Genomic DNA, 18,043 nt, shown 5'->3' with positions numbered 1-18,043 from the left:
TTTTATAGAAAGGGTTTGCATCAGTATCAATTGCAGATACTCTTGAGAAGGGAGGAGCCACAAACATCTAAGCTCTGTGCAAGCTGGAGAATCTTGCTCTAGGCTGAGGAATCCCTCACTGCTGGAGGGAAGGGAGAAGGGAAGGGCACTGGGGGGGCTGCAGGTGAGAGAACAGGGGGGCAGCTTGCCTTTGTGTGCAAGGCTGTACTTTGTGGTTCTGCATCAAGATCCGTATAAAGATCCAGTGCAGTGGATCTTTATCCTGATCCTTCAGCTCTGCCTGAAGGAACTGTCAGGACTGATGGAAAGATGCCAGTGAATGTGAGGGGGATGGTTCTTAAAAGTAAAATCTGCCCCTCTCAGTGGGGGTGTAGGCAATGGCAAGAAAGGTTGCTGTGCTGGGTTGCAGCACCACCTTTGCTTTTCTTGATCTTAACAGCTTGATGCTTTGTGCTATTTGTGGATGTCAGACATCTCTGACTTACTTAAAGTCCACATACTGAAAATAATGCTGTTATTAATGCCTTTAATCACATTTTTAATTAACTTTCCATTTCATTGGCACTTTCATCATTTGATCTCCAAGATGCTGCTCTGGATTGCAGGCTTTTTAAATAGATGTGGTTATTAGTAGGTGAGACCTAAACATCCTGTGACATTGCATTTTTTTTTTTTTTCTCAGTGCTCAGAAGCTGCTGTGGAAGGGTAATGCTGCTATTCTCACTTTACAGATAAGAAACCTCTCCCTGACCTACTTAGCTAAGCTTTAAAGAAGTCTTGGAGACACACAGATCCTGCAGCTGCTGTGAATCCTGGGGCAGAGCAGACAGGGAGCAGCTAAAATCAGACACATACCAACCCCAGTGGAACCACTCCTGTGGGATCTGAGCATTACCTGCTCTCCAGCAATCAGTCCAGCTCTGTCTATGCCTCAAAACAGGTCACTGCTTGTCCTGCCCAGGTGGCCACTGGCTGTAAGCTGGGGAAAAGCAGGCATGAAGCAGCTACAATGAAGGAGGAAAGAAAGGGCACTGGGGGGAAGAGAGCAGAAAGCAGCTGTTCCAGCCCCTCTTCTGCTCTGAGCTGAGAGCAAGGCCCTGGCAGCATCGCCCCTGCTGCTGTGATTGCTCAGAGCCACTGAAGAGAGGGGGTGGACACAACAGAAGTGAGACAGACTTGGAGGTATAAATTCAGTTGGTGCTGTTAAGATAAATTTATTTTCTCCAGCTTTCTCCACAGGGAACATCACAAAAGTGCTTTACAGAATCTGATACCATTATTCTAACGGGGGACAAAAGGACAACAACAGGTGTGTGCACTGCACAGTTAGAAGTTGTCATATGCAGAAGCCATGAAAATAGATAAACCAAATAAAAAATATAGTGACAAAAAATTTATAGATATAGTTCTGGTTTTGAACTTAAATTATGACCATAAACATTTAACTATACAAATATACAGGCACCATTATATTCCTGTGGTAAGTGTGGGGGCCACACAGGGGTTCTCAGGAACAGAGCACATTGTAATCTACTTTGCTGAAGCAGTTTCTGCCAGGCTCAGTGGGCTCCCAGCCAACCATTTTCCCAGACAGACAGTATCATTCTTTCTTTTGCACTACAATTAAGCACTCAAGTGGCCTTATCTTCATTTCCTCAGGTTAAGTCTGGTGGTGAGACATTCTGGTACATTGTTGAAAGCAAATTCAGTTTCATTTTGTTTTCACAGCGCTGTCTTCTTACTGCTCTTGACTCAGTCATCTTTTCCTTAAAAAAATAAAAATGCCTTAGGCCAGACCTTATTGTCCAGATAAGAAAGTTTTGTTTGAGCTAGCATGTTACCAGCCATCCAGCCCTACTCCTCTTCATGGCTGAACCCTGCTGTACTGCAACCAATGCTACTGCCATCATTTGCTGTATTCTGTGGGAATTAGGCTCCCCTGTAGTTTTTGAGGGTCTAGGTCTAAATTCTTCCAGGAGATGGTATTTATTTACTTGTTAAGCAGCTTTGCAAGGGGTGTTTTGCATGTTTGTTTTGCACGTCTGTCATGCTAGAGCCCAGACTGAAGAAATACAGCATCGTTGAGACTTAGGCTTTCTGGCTTAATAGAGCTGCTTTCTAAATAGGTGAATAATTCAGGCACCTGACTAGAAATCCTTGGCATAGTAATAACATAGATGAACAAAAGAAGAAGGGAATGCTCTAGGGATGAAGAAAGGTCAAAGCGAGAGATTTTTGCTGAGCTTTGATTTGCAGGGAAAAAAAAAAAAAAAAGGCAGAGCCAATTACCTAGAAAATACTGTCATGGCATTTTACAAAGTCAGCTTGCCTTTTACCTAGTTCCCAGATTAAAGACACCGCACAGTCAAGGTAATGAGTCAGTGCTAAAGGTTACTGGATGGTTAGTAAGTAACAGTAAGGATTTACAGTAGCAAGAAAGGTCTTTGGTGAGTGTAGCAGCAGAGTCTTACGGGTCTGCAGGAGAGGGTACAAAGTACTGCATTCTATGTCTCCTGGCCCCTCAAAATTAACAAAAACCCCCAGCTCCAGTTTGCCAACAGAACGGAGTTTGTAATCTCCTAGCAGCCACAATTGCTTTTGATGAAATACCAGTAACTGCTGTAACAGAACACCTAACAGATCCAATTTAATGGCACACAAAATCCAAAGTACATTCTTCTCATCTGTGTATCATTTTTAGTCCTGGAAAGCAGCTGTTGTTCTGTATGATATAATATTCTGATATTGAGACAATACAGCTCTTCAGTGAGAGGATACACATCCTAACAGGCTTGAGCCTTCCCTTTTGAAACCTCCTTTGTAGTTAGAAATGTAGCATTACTTGTAAACGTCGCCAGCACTTAAAGACTTAACTTTATTTACAGATGTTCAGTCTCTGAAGTACCAGATAAGAAGATGAAGAGATGAAACAAACCACAAAGACTGAGCCTGCCCCCCTCATGATTTGCTGCACTCGTCTTCATCTCAAATAATTTCATTTCAATGACCAGTTAAATACTACAGCAAGTATGTTAAGACTTGCTGGTCTTGCTGGTTAAGACTAACCATTTGGTTGCTGGTCAGAGACCAAGTAATACATTTGCTTCATCTCTGCTACAAACAAAAAGAAGAGAAATTTTTAAAAAGTTTGCTACAGGGCTTGTTCAGGTGTGCTTAATTCTGGTTGTTTTATTTGGACTTCAAGTGAGAAGATCTTAAATAAAGTTTTAATGAAAGTGATCTCAACTGATAGAAATAACTCCACTGGAACCAGTGAAGTTAAGCTCTGGGAGATCAGATTCACAAATCTTTTTACCTGCTTCTCACTGCATTTGTTCTCTTACCAGCCCGCTTTTATGGTTTGAATAATTTTGCTATAGTTGTACATGCTCTGAAAGAGATACAGAGTAGGTGATTTGTTTTAATTCAAACCAAGAAAGCTTACGACAACATTTTAACTTAACAGTCTTCTGTGGGCAAACTATTTGAAATAAAGCAGACTGTTTTAAGTCAATGACTTCAGTGCTATAACTGAGATAAATGGAAAATTCAATACAGAAGATAAAAGACAAGAAGAAGAACAGAAAGGGCCAGATTGAGTAAAAGTTAGTGAGAGCATTCCATGCTAAACTGTTAAGAAGACTGAAATAGATACATGAACCTGAAGATTACTGTGTATTGGATGGAAAAACCAATGCCCATTGAAAATTATTAGGCTTGTCAGGACTGGGGAAGATGTGATTGCCAGGGCAAGGTAACCAACTCTGTAAATGTAGCAATTCAGTAGCAAGTGAATGTCAACAGAAAATAAACCCAAAGCAATGAATACTGGAAAGGTTTTTAATCCCTCATACATGCTCTGGTGGGCTCTGAATTAGCTGTGTTCTTTCAAGGGGATGATCCAGACATCACCATGGACAGCCTGATGAAGACATCTGAGCAATGTGTAGTTGTCAAGAAAGTGAATAAGATGTTAGGCTGTATTAAAGACAGAACAATATGGAAAGATATTACAGCATGCATTTCATTCAGATGTTCTCAATGAGTATTTGCTGTTTCATCAGCACCTTGGAAAAGTGGCGTATTAGAAGAATACAGGGAGAAAAGGGGTAATAGAATTGTAGAAGCAGCTCTTTGTAGCTGAAAAGACAGTAAGACCAAAGTAGTTCATCTGTTAAGAGAGTAAAAGAATAGATGATCCATATTTTAAAGGCAATTCTCCTCACCACCATGGATATATACTTCAGTCATTTTAGGGCACCTGCCAATCTGCTGACCCCAGTACCACACATCATCATCACCACTGTAACTATTCCAAAAAGCCCACTGTTACTCTTTAATGCCTATTATTCAGCAGGTTGAACAATTCTTCTGAAGCAACTGCAATAGTATCTTTAAATTTAACTGTAATCACTTCTGACAGAGGATTGTCACAGCTGATGCCCATTAACCAACTGCTTTAGAGGTGCTGAAATAATAAAAATACCAGCAAGAGAAGAGAGCTGCTGGGCCTCATTTCTGTCCAGTGCTCACCAGAGCTCTAATTTGCCTGCATGCATGCAACCATCATCCTCCCTGCTTCTGTTTGGAGGCCCACTGTAAAAGCTGAGCAATGAACCTTGAAACCACCAGCAACAGCAGACAAGGGCATATTGATAAAAATGAATTCTTCATGTTCCTTCAGCTGCAGTTAGCTGACGAAACAGGAGATAACAGCAAATAGGGTAATCACCTCTTCTGTATCTCCATTCCTTCCTCTCCCACCTATCCCTCTGCTCACCCCTTCTGATAATGTCCTTTATCTGTTTCTCACAAAACCTCCCCATGAGCAACTATTTCCCTTTGTTTTATTCCCTTAATCTTGTTGCTGCTGCACAGACTGCCTTAGTTCCAGATTTCAGAAGTTTTGAAGTTTAAATTAATCTCTCTCCCCTATCTCCATTGTACCTAAATGCTTCTTCAACTTAAATAAGGGAAAAAATAGAGTTAGGACAAATGTGTGTCTGCATATGAAGGGGGGAATAAAACTACATTCCTACGACAAAATACCACTTACTATCCAGACACAAATATCTATTTTCAGGAGTAAGCATTTCTAGTTCAGAGAATTTGAACAAATTTAAACCAGCCACATTATAAGACACTGCTATCGACCTTGAGCAGGATTTTACTTCAGTCATGGGGTCTACAAAATATAGCAAAATTGATTTTAATATATTTCACGTAAAACCAAAAATCCTTATATTAATGTACCACTCAGATTGCACAAATAATTAGAGAGGAAACACCAGTTAAGAGTGCTCAGCCAGAACTTTTTCCTTGCCCATACCTATTAAGCCTAGTTACAGAATACTTAAATCTAACTTATTCTGTAGAAAGAAGCCTTTCCCAATTAAATATTAAACTATTAAAATTAAAACTATTAAAATTAAACTATTGAAATACTATAGTGAAAGCTAATATAAAGATCTTTTAATAAAGAGTCTTCTAGCCTTCTGGAGCACCTACCATCAGCCCCAGCCCCTGGAAGAACAGCTTTGGCCTCACAACACCCCATGAGCTAGGTTGTTGGGTCTTTATGGTACAGCTAAGGAAAGGGAGCCAAAGTGAAACAAAATTACTTGAACTTAACACAGCAGCCTGGTGGAAAACTAGGGCCAAATCCCACTTTCTCGGTCCTATGTTCTTGCTACAAAATGGGCTTATTTTCAGTGCATGCAGTTGCTTTAGATTGTATTTTCCATTCCCATATTCCAGATGCACTACTTTTTCTGGTGGTTCATTAATACTGTGATAACATTTTTAATACTTGTATTCTGAATAAGCAGCCCATTGCACTTCACAATCTTGTTATATCAACATATATTCTAAGCAACTGAACATAAAACCATTACAGGTGGACCATTAGAAGATGCTACACAAAAAAAGGAAATGTCTTCATAGCTATTTGAATCAGTGTCTCAGCTTTTTACCACGCAGAAGTGAAAAAGAGTTTTCTTAAATATGAAACAAGTCACTTCCAAATAAGACTGCTGAACTACCTTTGAATTTTTCCTTTCTCATTTCTTCCTTCAGTCAATGGGCTACACAGCTTTGTGTCAAAACAAAATACGATCTTCTCTCTGGACAGGTTTTCCTGATTCGTACCTTTAAAGATAAAATGGGATGCCCTACCCAAGTACTGAACTTTAAATACTTTTGCTGATTTAAAGACAGATGGATCTGTCACTTGTGAAAGCAGTGCTTACCCATGCAGTACTTATCTTATTCTACCATTTACACTCCACTCCCTACCTCAGGATATGCATTTAATACCATAATTCAGGAAACAGCCTTCTTAATCCCTCTCTTCTTATACTTCCTGTGTTCTATTTGCAGAATTTCCACTCTCACTAATTATTTTTTGAACTATCTTTCCTCATAGGTTTTTTTGTTTGTTTTTTTCTTGGGTTGGTTTTTTTTTTTCACTTCAGACAGAAGTGGTGGAATTAATTACACTTGCTGCTTCAGAAGCCAAACTCCAGATACATGATAGTTATCACACAATCCATGTCAATGCTAGACTCCTCAGTTCTGTTTTCAGCTGTCGTTTCTTCTTCCATCTGCTGGAGTTTGCAGGTTCTCACATTAAATGCAGTACAGGCAAGCTGACTTTTAAACTTTTTATGAAGAAATCATCAAATATGTCAGATTTCATCCCCCTTTGTATGTGACTCTTCATACACATGAAGTTAAATACACATTTTTTTATATTCCTAAATAAAGCCCCTATTTATTATTAAAATTATTTTGTGAAATTAAAAGCTGAAAATAGAGAAGAATCACTTGGAAACTTAAGTACAGGTGATGAAACCTGGATCGTGGCTATTCATTTTAAAGAGCATGAGGTTTGTTTTTTAAACTGAGTTTCTTGGGCCTTTGATACAAACTGGTTGTGTAAAATATGAGATATTAATTTCTCTAACCATGTCAATATTGGAAAGAATTACACTGCTACCTTGTAAGTAAGCACCTTTTGAGCACACAAAGCCAAATTTGTCTAAAAAAGAATTATCTGCTCCATTTTAGTTTTCCTATTTGACAGAAAACCACAATCAATTTTAAAACTTCTCAACCAGGCTGAAATTAGAAAGAAAAACAAAGATACAACTATTGCAGAAACTCCAAGATGTGCAGCACTATCAAACTGGTAGTGACCTAAACAGCAGAGGTCTCAGCCATGTTGTGCTGAAAGTTTAAGAGCCAACAGATGCAGTCAAAATACCAGAAAGCCTGGTCCCCACCTTGTCAGGTCTCTAACATATTTGTCCCATTTTGCATGAGTTATTCTGGACATGACCTGTCAAGCTAGCTACAAACAAAACTGAAGTAGCAGAAGATAGTAACTTTTAGTTGTCAACTCCTCTTTATTTGTGAGTAAGATGAAACATGGCACAGCTGAACCAGGGGGAAGGATGTAGTGAGGCAAAACTAATCCCCTCTTACATTTATCACCAGCTCAAGTAAATACAGATGCCAGATTCCTACAGTAGGCATTTGGGAAATCCAACTTTATTAAAATTATCTAGCTTTGGCATTTTGGCATTCCTTAAATACCAATTATATCACTGAGAACCACAAATCCAAGTTGTTCCTTTCCCAGCAAGTACTGGACATTTACATGTTCTCCTAGCAAGTTGGTAACTTCATGGCTGTCTTTTAGCCACCAAAAGTGAAGAGGAACATTAAAATTTGAAATTAGTAACTAACCTACCATAAAACCATGTTACAGGCTAGGAAGTTCTTCAAGCAGCACAGAACTCTCTTTTAACTGACTGCTATCAAAAATCTCAATCCTTCATTTATGGGATGAGGCTTTAACAAGTGTTATGAAGGAACGAGGTGGACATTCTTATCATGCCTTGAATGAATACAACAAACCAGATAAAGATGGTGATGAGTCTCAAAACCATACTGAGCTTCCACAGAAGACCATCTTTCAGAATTTCAGGCATGTGGAACAGTTCCAAGGACAACTGGCATTTTGATAGGTACTGACAGCAGTATTTAACACAGAAAACACTTTTAAAGAGTTTAATGTTATGAACTAAAGAAATCTGCTGTGGTTTCGATGTATTTTTTCCTTTCTTCCAGAAAGAACTTGGAATGATACACTTAAGATAGGGTCAAAGTAACACCTCTAGTTATCAGTAGCTGGTGGACTCTGATGACAGCAACCATCCAGATGATGTTTTAACATTGTTTCGCTGTGGGGGTTTTTTTTTTCCGTTCTTTATTTCAGCAGAGCTACTTTAAAGTGAAATGCAAATCAAAGTTTCATTCATACTCAATTCCCAATCTCAAACCAGTCCTATACGGTAGGAGTAAGAAAACACACTGACAGGCAGCAAACTCAACTTCTATGTATCAATAAAAGTCATATTAATATGCACTTCTCTAAACACAGCCCACCTGACCCACTCCATGCCTGTCATTTAGGAGATCCCAAACGCTCTGCATTTCCTCAGCTGTTGTATGGTCACAAGCTAGAACATTAAAGGTAAAGATTCATTAGACTCCAGAATCCATGTATATTTCCATTTTATTTGATTTGAAACTGTTACAGGGTTTTCTCGAAATGCCAGAATTCGTGCCCAAAACCTCAGATGAAGACAGTATGATGGACAGCCTCATCTACCCTTCATACAGTAGACTAAAATTCAATTCATATGCATTGGTGATCTCAAATGCTTCAGAGCATCAAGAAAACAGTTTTAAGATTTCACATTTCTACCACATGAAGAGACATGTCCATTCACCATGAATTCCACACAACTCTTTTGTGACAAATCAATGGTTTTGCTGGAAACAATGTACTTTCCAGGAAGATACATGGCTTAGAGTCCAAGGTATTGGTTTCAGTCTTTCAGTGGGGTTTTGTTTCCAAATGAAGTCTCCAACTTTAAGAACAGTCTCTTGAGCCCTCTCTTTAATAGCAGCTTGTAGCAGAAGTTTTAGAGACAGTTAACTCTGCAAGGGCAAGGCCAGTTTTACTCTGCAGGTAAGAACCAGGTGAAACCCCAGCCCCACTGAAGTCAACAGCAAAATTCCCATTGGCCTCGGAGAAGTGGATTTAAAGCGTGTCAGCAGTTAGTCAGAGGGAACCCAAACAGGCGACTCCTGCACTATCCTCATCTTCTGCACACACACAGTACTCCCACACATGTAAGCAAGCTTTGTTTTGTTCCCTTGTTTTTCTTGCCACTGGCAACTCTTACAGATGTGGGGTTTATTTTTTGGCATTTACTCGGAGAAACCTCAATACTGGAGCATGCCACTATTGTACTTCCTTTTGCTTCTGGTGTAAGAGAAGGGAAAAACAGCTACAGCAGAACACTCTTGGTACTTGACAGGTTTCCTTCATCGAATCAGACTTACAGGCAATGCCCTGCATTCTTAGTGTATCAGTGCCATTTGGCCTAATTACACTAAATGAAGTCAGAAATGACAACTTAGAGAAGTCACTGTCTTCCATTAATACTACACTTCCTGACTTGGAATAAACACTTTGAATGTGAGTTTTACTTAGAGGATTTCTGCCTCAAAAAGCCTGCATGCTCCACAGAAGTAGCCAAACAAATAAGGCTTACCAGCTTTAATTATCCCTCTCCACACTAACATATTTTGGTTATCAAGTAACCTCTACCCTTCAAAAAAGCCAAAGAATTGTTTATAACAGAGGAGAAATTTTTTTTATCTAGTGTTGCTACTGCCACGTATCTTATTTTTAGAAGACGAATTCTGAAGAAAGTAATTGGAGTCTGGATATCTGTGTCAAATCAAAACTCTTGTCCTACTGCTTTAGGGCGAGAAAGACAAACCTCATGACAAAAGCAAAAGAAACCCTACTTCACTACAACAGCTTGCCATTATTTAAATATACTGCAACTTGATACCAGAAACAAGGCAGGCATTTTTTTTTTTTTTTTTGTGGAGAACAGTATTTTTAAAAATGCTTAAACAGACAACTGTGAAAATGGCTAATGCAAACAGACAATTCAAACCCATCATTCCTCAAATCTGATACTGAATGAGTTTTAATTTGCTTTGCAGTTACTTCAGTACAGCTATCTAAAAAGGTAAACAAACTACAGCTCTGTTATACTTGGATAGTATGAGTGGCATCAGGAGTCTCTAGTAGGCTATGGCTAGACATGACAGGATTCCTCAGAAGGGGAACGGAATAGGTTTGTCATTAAGGTCACTTAAATATTTTTTTATAGCAAATTGGAACCAAATGGCTGACTTCTGCAGGATTTCTGACAGGAATCCAGTAGAGCTGGTTTCAAGTTTCAGATGGCCACTAAAACAGCTGTAACCTTCTCTTCCAGAAGTTGTGATCCACATGGTGTCCACAATGAGTGCAGCAAGTCTGAGGTAGTCAACCTTTACGAAGGCTCAGTATCTGAACATAAAAAGATTTTGAAATGACCACTGGCTGTAGGTATCTTTCTGAGCAATTAAAGAACACTGATGACTCTTGTTCAATCATTCCTATTAATTTGCACCATATCCAATGGAGAAGTTGCAACAGATTATGCTTCCATAGTGCAGCAGAAGCAATCACTTACGCCAAAGAAGTCTGCACTTGCTGCAGTAGATCCAGCAGAAATAAGGTGGCATGGTTCATCATAGCCGTTAGCTGTAGTTTAGTTACCTTAGTAGAAGGGTTACCAAAAAAGCATTCCTTATTTGTAATGTGTATGCAGCTCTACTGATCCCCAAGCACAGCATACTGGTTGTCTAGCTGAAGTTTAAGTGCTTGGTTTTTTGAGACCTCATCCCTACCTCTAGTTTTGTGTTTTACTACTTCAAAGCTCTTCTCCATTTCTTTATCCCTAAGGGAAAATAAATGTAATCAGTAAATATCACTAGCTTGTGAATTGAGAATTTCTAGTCGATTTCCTCCCCATCCCAACAAAAACATTACGAGCACAGAACACTAAGATCTAGACTTTTAACACAACAGCCAAACATTTGCAAGCAAATCTCGTAAAAACTTATCTCCAGAATCAAGCTCATCACTGGGTACAATTCAGATCACATTCTAAATTTCCATATTAGCATTCTCAAAAAGTAAATTTAAGTGCATTTATGAAAAACAGGCTCTAGAATGCACAATCCTATTTCTAGAATGCTCACTCAGGTGGTCATTTTAGCTCAATATGCACCATTCAAACCCTAAAGCATCAGTGACAGCATATCTCATTTGCCAAGCAGACAAAGCCACAATAAAAAAAAGGAACAAAGCTTCTGCTGGGCTGTATTATTCAATAACACACCAAGCTTAAAAAAATTAAAAAAAAAAAAAAAGTAAAAAATCCACAAAACAAAACAAGCAGAAACAAAACCCCCTCAGGTGAATTAGATCTTGGCCTAGCTATTTCTTCTCTAGGAAACAAGGCTATTGAAAGGTCAAGGCTTAAAAGCAGGTCGAGACTCAAGTCTTCAGCACCACAAAATACAAAACACTTCATCCAAATGGGGAGGCTCATTGTAAACCACAGCTCAGACAAGTGTATTGATTTATATTTGTATTAAACACCATTCCTCTATTTAAGTTACCTTCACATTCTCTAGGGAGAAGGCAGTGTGGTCAAGACATCCTACTCAGGTCTACTGGCTGAGAAACCCAAGCCTCATCACAGCCAGTATCTCAGGCTGTCAGATGCTGTCAAGAGCAGAAATACCCTGCTTCAAGGAAAGCCTTCAGCAAGTCAAAGTTAAGGGGTAACTACTGGCAGCTTTGTTTAGCTATCTTATTGGGCTATCAAAGTTATGAGAAGCCCTTCCTAGAGCTGGAAAACACAGTGAACACCTCTCCTGTATCTCTTTGCCAAACAGAATCATTTGCTAGCTCTTTCTTTTATCTGTAGAAAGAAAGGCTTTCTTGCTGTGTAGGGCTTAAGCCCTAAAACAAACTAACAACTTAGAGGACACAGTGAAAATGTATCTCTTACAGAACCAATGGACTGTACTTACTTTCGACTGTCTACAAGCTTGGCGGTGGACTGCAGTGATGGGAACTGTGTGTCACTATAAATTTCTGGTGGTCCTTGCTGTGCTCTCCGTGGCCGCCCGCCCTCCCTGGCACCAGGCGGCCTGTACACACCACCAGTCTGAACTGGTTCTGGGGCTTCTGTAACTAGTTGTGAGAAGAAGATTTAAACAAGAGAATGTAAGTATTTAAACAAGAGAATGTAAGTCTGCATTCACATCTGAAAAAAAAAAAAACCAAAACAAACCCAAACCAAACCACAACAAAGAGCCGCGACCTCACAAATAATAAAAAAGAAAATAATCCTGCAAGTATGTTTCTGCACCCCTTAAAAGTCTGGAAGCAAACATTTTGAAAAGGAAGGAAATCAGGTATCACCTCATTTAACCTATACTCAGTAGTCAAATTAAAATGCAGCTCCTGTGTATCTTCTCAGAAAGTTTAGGGAATCAAATCCACTGATGAGGACTTAATGTTTATTATTTGCAATTTATTAGCAGCTTACATTTAAAACTAGAGATTTAAACACTTCACTATGTATTTGCAAAATCTCATTTAAATTACCTTTCCAGATGCAAAGAACATCCAAACAGTTCATATTTAAGGTAATAATCTACAATGACATAGCACTGAATTAATTTTACCTCCCTGAATGTACAAACAAAAAAAACCCCAACTTTGATGAATTTCTCAATTGAAGACAATAGTCTTAACTCAGATCATGGCTATTCTCTCTGCTGAATACTAATAAACTGTATTTAATCAAACCTGGAGTCCTATGCCAGTTAAAGAATCAATTTTGCCATGTCATGTTCTCAGCACCCTAGAACTGCTTCGAAAAGCATACTCCTAATCACAGAACACCATTAAAGAACTGCTGCATTAAGACATCAGATGTTGGCTGAGCTTCCACTTCAGGGTAGATCAACAGAAATGCTTCCAACAGATATTTTGCAGTTTGCCAAGTAGAGGGAGTTCCTTCAAACATGGAATGCCTTGCCTTGCCTCCCCCCTTTCAAATCAGAAGTAAAACCTTCATACACGTTCAAAGTATCCCGTAGTACAATCAATTCAGTTCCTCAAGCCCCTTCAAAGGAAAATTTACTTGTTTGCCCGTACATCAATTAGTGCATTAGAAGGTGCCTGAACAGGAACTGCTCCTTGAGCTCTACCCTCTAAGCAGCTTAATTCAACACTATACACTTCCACTTGGAAAAAACAACAACTCTGAGTTAAATTTACCTATTGGTTCAATGACAGGTGCTGGAGCAGGAGCTGACCTGTTCCATGGACCAGATGATCTGTCTACAGTACCACCAGTCTCCTCCCAGTTGTCACCAGGTTCAGGTTCTTCTCTTTTTTCACTTTCTTCATCTTCCTTTTCACTATAAAAAACAAATTATAAGTAGCAATTTTAGAAACAGAAGCTTAAAACTTGTCTGTGGTGATTGTGTAATATCTGGCAAGACTTCACAGCTACTATACTGAAAGTACTAGATTTAACCAGACTATATTAGTCCTCTAGCCACCATATTAGTACTTTCACCTGAACAGTTTTTGGCACACTGTCAGGTAACTTGGCAACTGAGAAGGAAAAAAGTTCATAAAAAACACAAATTCAAACTGTACTAATGAGCAAATAAATTAACTTTTTATCTTGAGCTTAAAGACTGTTTCCTTACTAAGAGACTCCTGCATTTGGAAGAGCTGAGAGGAAGAAACAATAAGGGCCTACAAGTTCAGCTTCCATAAGGTGCTTTAGTCAAAAGGAAAGAATTGTGCAAAAGTAGTGACAGAAAGCAAGAACTCCCTTTCCCTATAACCACAACTACCTGAGAAAAGCTTCTATTATCCACACATAACTTACATAACTTCTAATCCATACCCATACATAATCTAAAAACTCACATTTTTTTAAAAAAAAGGCAATTAAAAATACAAAGAAAAAGATGTAATATTTTAAAGATCAATTCTATGCAAAAGCCCGACTGTACTTTATTTACACTATTTCAGTTGTTGCACAGAAGTAGTCAGACTCCAAATAACTTCTTAGACAAAGCTGCTACAGAAAGCTGTGTGGTACAATAGGACATGCATTGAGGGCAAGGCTGTTATAAACCCAAGACACTGATCTGAACAGCAGCAGCAAAATGCGAAAGCTCAAGTTTATAATAACACCAGATCCTGCTATCACAACTGGATAAGAGAACAGTTAAAAATACCAATCACTTCTGAAAATTAAAAGGCCTTTCACTATTCATCCAAATGCAGTAACAACCATAGTAAGGTGGACCAAGGGCCTAACCACATTACTATCCTGTTTGAAAGTACAGCAAAAAGCAGATGCTATAAACCAGCCAGAACAGAGCAAGTACACGTAACATTTCTTCCCCACCAGATACATCCCTCTTATTTTCAGCAGAGTTCTCCAGAGCTGGAGAATTTAACCTCCAGTGGGTTTTAATTCTATTTTAACCAGATGGTTACAAAATCCTGTGGCAGAAACTTTCACATGCCTGAAAATCTGCCACAGCATCAAAAACATTCAGACTGCTCAGCCTTTGTCTGGAAAGCCCCACTGCTCGCCCAACAGTAGGAGCAGTCAGTGAAGCAGCAGCCCACTTGTTACTTATCCATTCATATATATATATAATTATTTGCTGTGACACTTCAGTGCTATGGAGAGCTTGTGCAAATGCCCTAAGAGGACAGTTAGCTGAAAGGGGGTCTCTGTGTGTGTGTGTGTTTGCTCCACAAACCGAGATGCTGAATAGATTGAGTCAGACACCCTACCCTTACAGCAGTCAAATGATTCAGTGTCAATTACTGAATCATTATCTCGCAGTCCTCTCAGTGGAATTCCTACTTTACTATCTTTATGGAAAGGAATGTTAAGCATCTGTAATAAAAATCCAAGTCATGACCAAAACAGATAGACCTAGGGTATCAACAGAGATTTAAAAAAATAAAGCAAACATAGGCAGAGAACAGCCAGTTCCCTGCAGCAAACTTCACTGCTAGCAGATTCATACCAAACCTTTGCTTAACTGGATTTAATGGAGGCAGCTCTGAAGAAAGAACACACTTTTAGACCTAAGCAATTATTATACTGGAGGAAAAAAAAACAAAAGTAGTACCTTATTTGCATGGACTGAACTCTAAGACCACTATAATCAATTTCTTCCTTTTGCTCAAACTCCTTCCAATCATCCTCTTCCTGTAAGAAGAGAAAAATACAAATTATTACCTTCTTTATACTGAAAGTGGAAAAAAATGTAACTATGATAATACAAAGAAAACAAAGGTTGAAATTGCAGTTGCATGGGACACCAATCTGTGTGTATTGCCACCATCAGAGGAAAGGATTCCACTTCCTCCTCCCATAGCTTCCTGTATGTCCTCTAAAATGCACTTGTGAGCTGACTAACTCACTTGAGCAGCTAACACTCACCCCAGCAAAATGTCATTCAAGCGAAAGAAAACCACATCATCTCAGTAAAAACCCTGCATGAACTCAAAGGAGGGGACAAGGCCATGCTGTCAAGGCCAGGAAAATACATGAACAGGCAAGACCTATCCCTTTTACAAGCAGTAAAGGCTTTTCTGACAGCTTGAATACATGTGAAGCTTTAGATTTATTTTTCCGTCACCTCTTTTCCTGAGCCAAACAGCAAAGAACGCTTGGAATAGCTTGCAGTGGATTTATGGCCAAGGTGAATATTGATTATTTAACTTTTCACATTCACAGCCACATTTACAGCCTTTCTTGCTTTCTTAATACTGTAATTGTAATACTAAAAAGGTCAAGCTTCAAAACCACAGCAATCTTAGTATACACACACAAGAAAGTAGAATATTAGTCTTTGGAGAGCAACACGAGGTTTTAAAAGAGGAATCTGATTACGTGTTTGGGGAAAGTGGGACCCACCTAAGCAAAGTCAATTTTATCCAACTGTATAATGAGAAGATTCTGAGGCTATTAAGGAAGGCCAGAAATGGACCATAAAAAACTAAGCGGTCCTCCTCTGCACCTAGTCACAGCTTCAAGACATACACAGCCTAACCAACAATTTACATAATATCTGCACTCATTAAACACAGTTATACGACTTTAACTTTTTAAAGAGCCCTGTCTTAGGCTCCTCTACATTATCAACATCTCACAGGAAAACTTTAACTTGCTTAAAAGTAACATCAGAAGTAGAAAGTGACCTCATGTTATTGCAGCATCTGCTGAAGACTCAGCCTCTTCCAAGAGCTTAAGTCTACAGCTCCAAGATCTTTTACTTTTCTTACGGCCCTATTCCATGGAAACAACACAGTATCCAAACTGATGTACCTTTCATGCTTAATGACCCTTATTTCTAACCCAAGTACAAGCTTCAGTCAAAACCAGCCATGGAAGATTATCACTGACCTTGTCCTACTTCGAAAACTACTGCAGGTGTCAAGTTCCCCAAGTTAAACAACGTTAGGAAACAGCAGAGTATTTCTTAAAACTAATTCTAAAATACGCTGCATGGCCAGCTGTAAGGCACTGACTCAACTACGAGCACTTGAGCTTCTCTTGAATTCTAATCGTCTCACTGTAACACGGTACACAAAAAAAAAAAAAAAAGGAAAATTACTGGCAGTAAAACCCTTCCTGGCAGAAATGCAAAGAGCTCGGCGTACTTTCTCCGCAGAGGGATCTTATCGCCAAGGTCCACCACAGCCCACATGCCTCAAACCCAGGTGGCTTACAGCTGGCACCTGATACCAGTTCCCAGATCCGGCCGCTGCCTTGTGCCAAGCCCCAGAAACTAGGGCGGGATGGGCTGAACTGCAGACGGGGAACCGGCCGCACTTTTCCCCCCTCGACGCGGACACAGGGCACGTTTCAAGGCCGGAGCCCGCCAGGCTTCCCCCCTCTCGGCAACCGGCTCCGTCCCGCCGCGGGGCAGGGCCGCCCGGGGAGCCCCACCAGGCCCCGGGCCTCCCGCATGGCCGGGCGGTGCCGCTCCCCGGGCCGGGCGGCGTCGCCCCCTGCCGGCAGGAAGGCGCAGCCCGGGCCGGCGGAGGAAGCCGTGACCCTTCCCCCACTGCCGCCCCGACGGAGCGGCCCCGCGGCCCCGCTTCCCCCCTCCCGCCCGCACCTTGGTCACCGTCTTGGCGGAGCCGGCGTTGGAGGCGGCAGCCCCGGAGCCGCTGCTATCAGACGAGCGGGTTCCCCCGGCCGCCGTCGCGGCCGCCCCTGTGGCATTAGAGGCGGCGTTGGAAGCGCTGGAGGCGGCCGCTCGGCTGCTCTTTTCCTTGCGCTTCTTCTTGTCCCGCTTGGCGAAGAAGTCGTCGAGGCTCCTCTCCTCGGTCTCCGCCATGGCGGCGGCTCCGGCTGGCGGCCGCTCCCAACGGCGGGGCGGAGGGGAGGGAAGGGAGGGGGAGGGGGGTATGGGGAAGCGGAAGAAAGAGAAGAGCAGCGGCGGCCCGGGCCAACAGGTGAGCCCGGCGCAAGCAGCAACGGCTGCGCGGCCTCCCTGCCGCCCCTCACCGAGAGGAACGAGCGCGGCCGCCTAACGGGTGCGGGTGGGCGGCGGGACGGCCGGCGGGAGGCAGAGGCCGCCGCGCTCCACGTTGGTGGCCGCCGCTTGACACGGCCCGAAAGGGAGGAGCGGGAGAGGGAAGGCGCTGCGGGGCGGGGCGGAGCTGAGGGGGGAAGGAGGCGGGGCCTCTGCTCCCTTCCTGCGCCTGCGCCGCCGCCTCTGGGCCAATGAGCGGCCGGGAAAGCCTTCGCTGCCGGCCAGTCAGAAGTCTCGAGGGGGGCAAAAGCCGCTGACGTCACAGCGTGGGAATGCGTGGCGGGCGGGGCTGGGGCGGTGCTATCGGGGATTGGCCCGGAGGGGCGGGGCGGGGCACGGGGGGCGTCCGGCCGAGCGCGGCGGCGCCTGCGCGGTGAGGCCGCGGTCGCGGGTGCCGGGCGGCCGTTTCCCTGCGCACGTGAGGCGTCCGCTTCCGCCCTTTTCCCTGAGG

At 41.7% G+C, this 18,043-nt stretch overlaps 1 protein-coding gene across 4 annotated transcripts; it reads right to left on the bottom strand.

Annotated features, from left to right (window-relative positions):
- Window positions 1-1,189: 1,189 nt before the first annotated feature.
- CDV3 (CDV3 homolog) lies at window positions 1,190-17,691 on the bottom strand. Of its 4 annotated transcripts, XM_071735840.1 has the most exons (6): window positions 17,173-17,691; window positions 15,175-15,254; window positions 13,280-13,422; window positions 12,022-12,184; window positions 10,828-10,877; window positions 1,619-1,766 (listed from the first exon to the last, which is right to left on the bottom strand). In XM_071735840.1, the coding sequence occupies exons 1-6, from the start codon at window positions 17,392-17,394 to the stop codon at window positions 1,753-1,755; spliced, it is 672 nt and encodes a 223-aa protein (XP_071591941.1). In that variant the 5' UTR covers window positions 17,395-17,691; the 3' UTR covers window positions 1,619-1,752. The 4 variants fall into 4 exon arrangements, with proteins under 4 accessions (XP_071591942.1, XP_071591941.1, XP_071591940.1 ...); XM_071735841.1 differs by lacking the exon at window positions 10,828-10,877 and having other exon boundaries at window positions 1,190-1,766; XM_071735839.1 differs by lacking the exon at window positions 1,619-1,766 and having other exon boundaries at window positions 8,564-10,877.
- Between the last annotated feature and the right edge of the window lie 352 nt (window positions 17,692-18,043).

Source organism: Heliangelus exortis, chromosome 2, assembly GCF_036169615.1.
Source record: "Heliangelus exortis chromosome 2, bHelExo1.hap1, whole genome shotgun sequence".
Lineage (NCBI taxonomy): Eukaryota > Metazoa > Chordata > Aves > Apodiformes > Trochilidae > Heliangelus > Heliangelus exortis.
Note: the sequence above shows the minus strand (reverse complement) of the source record. Positions and strands in the feature narration are given on the sequence as shown.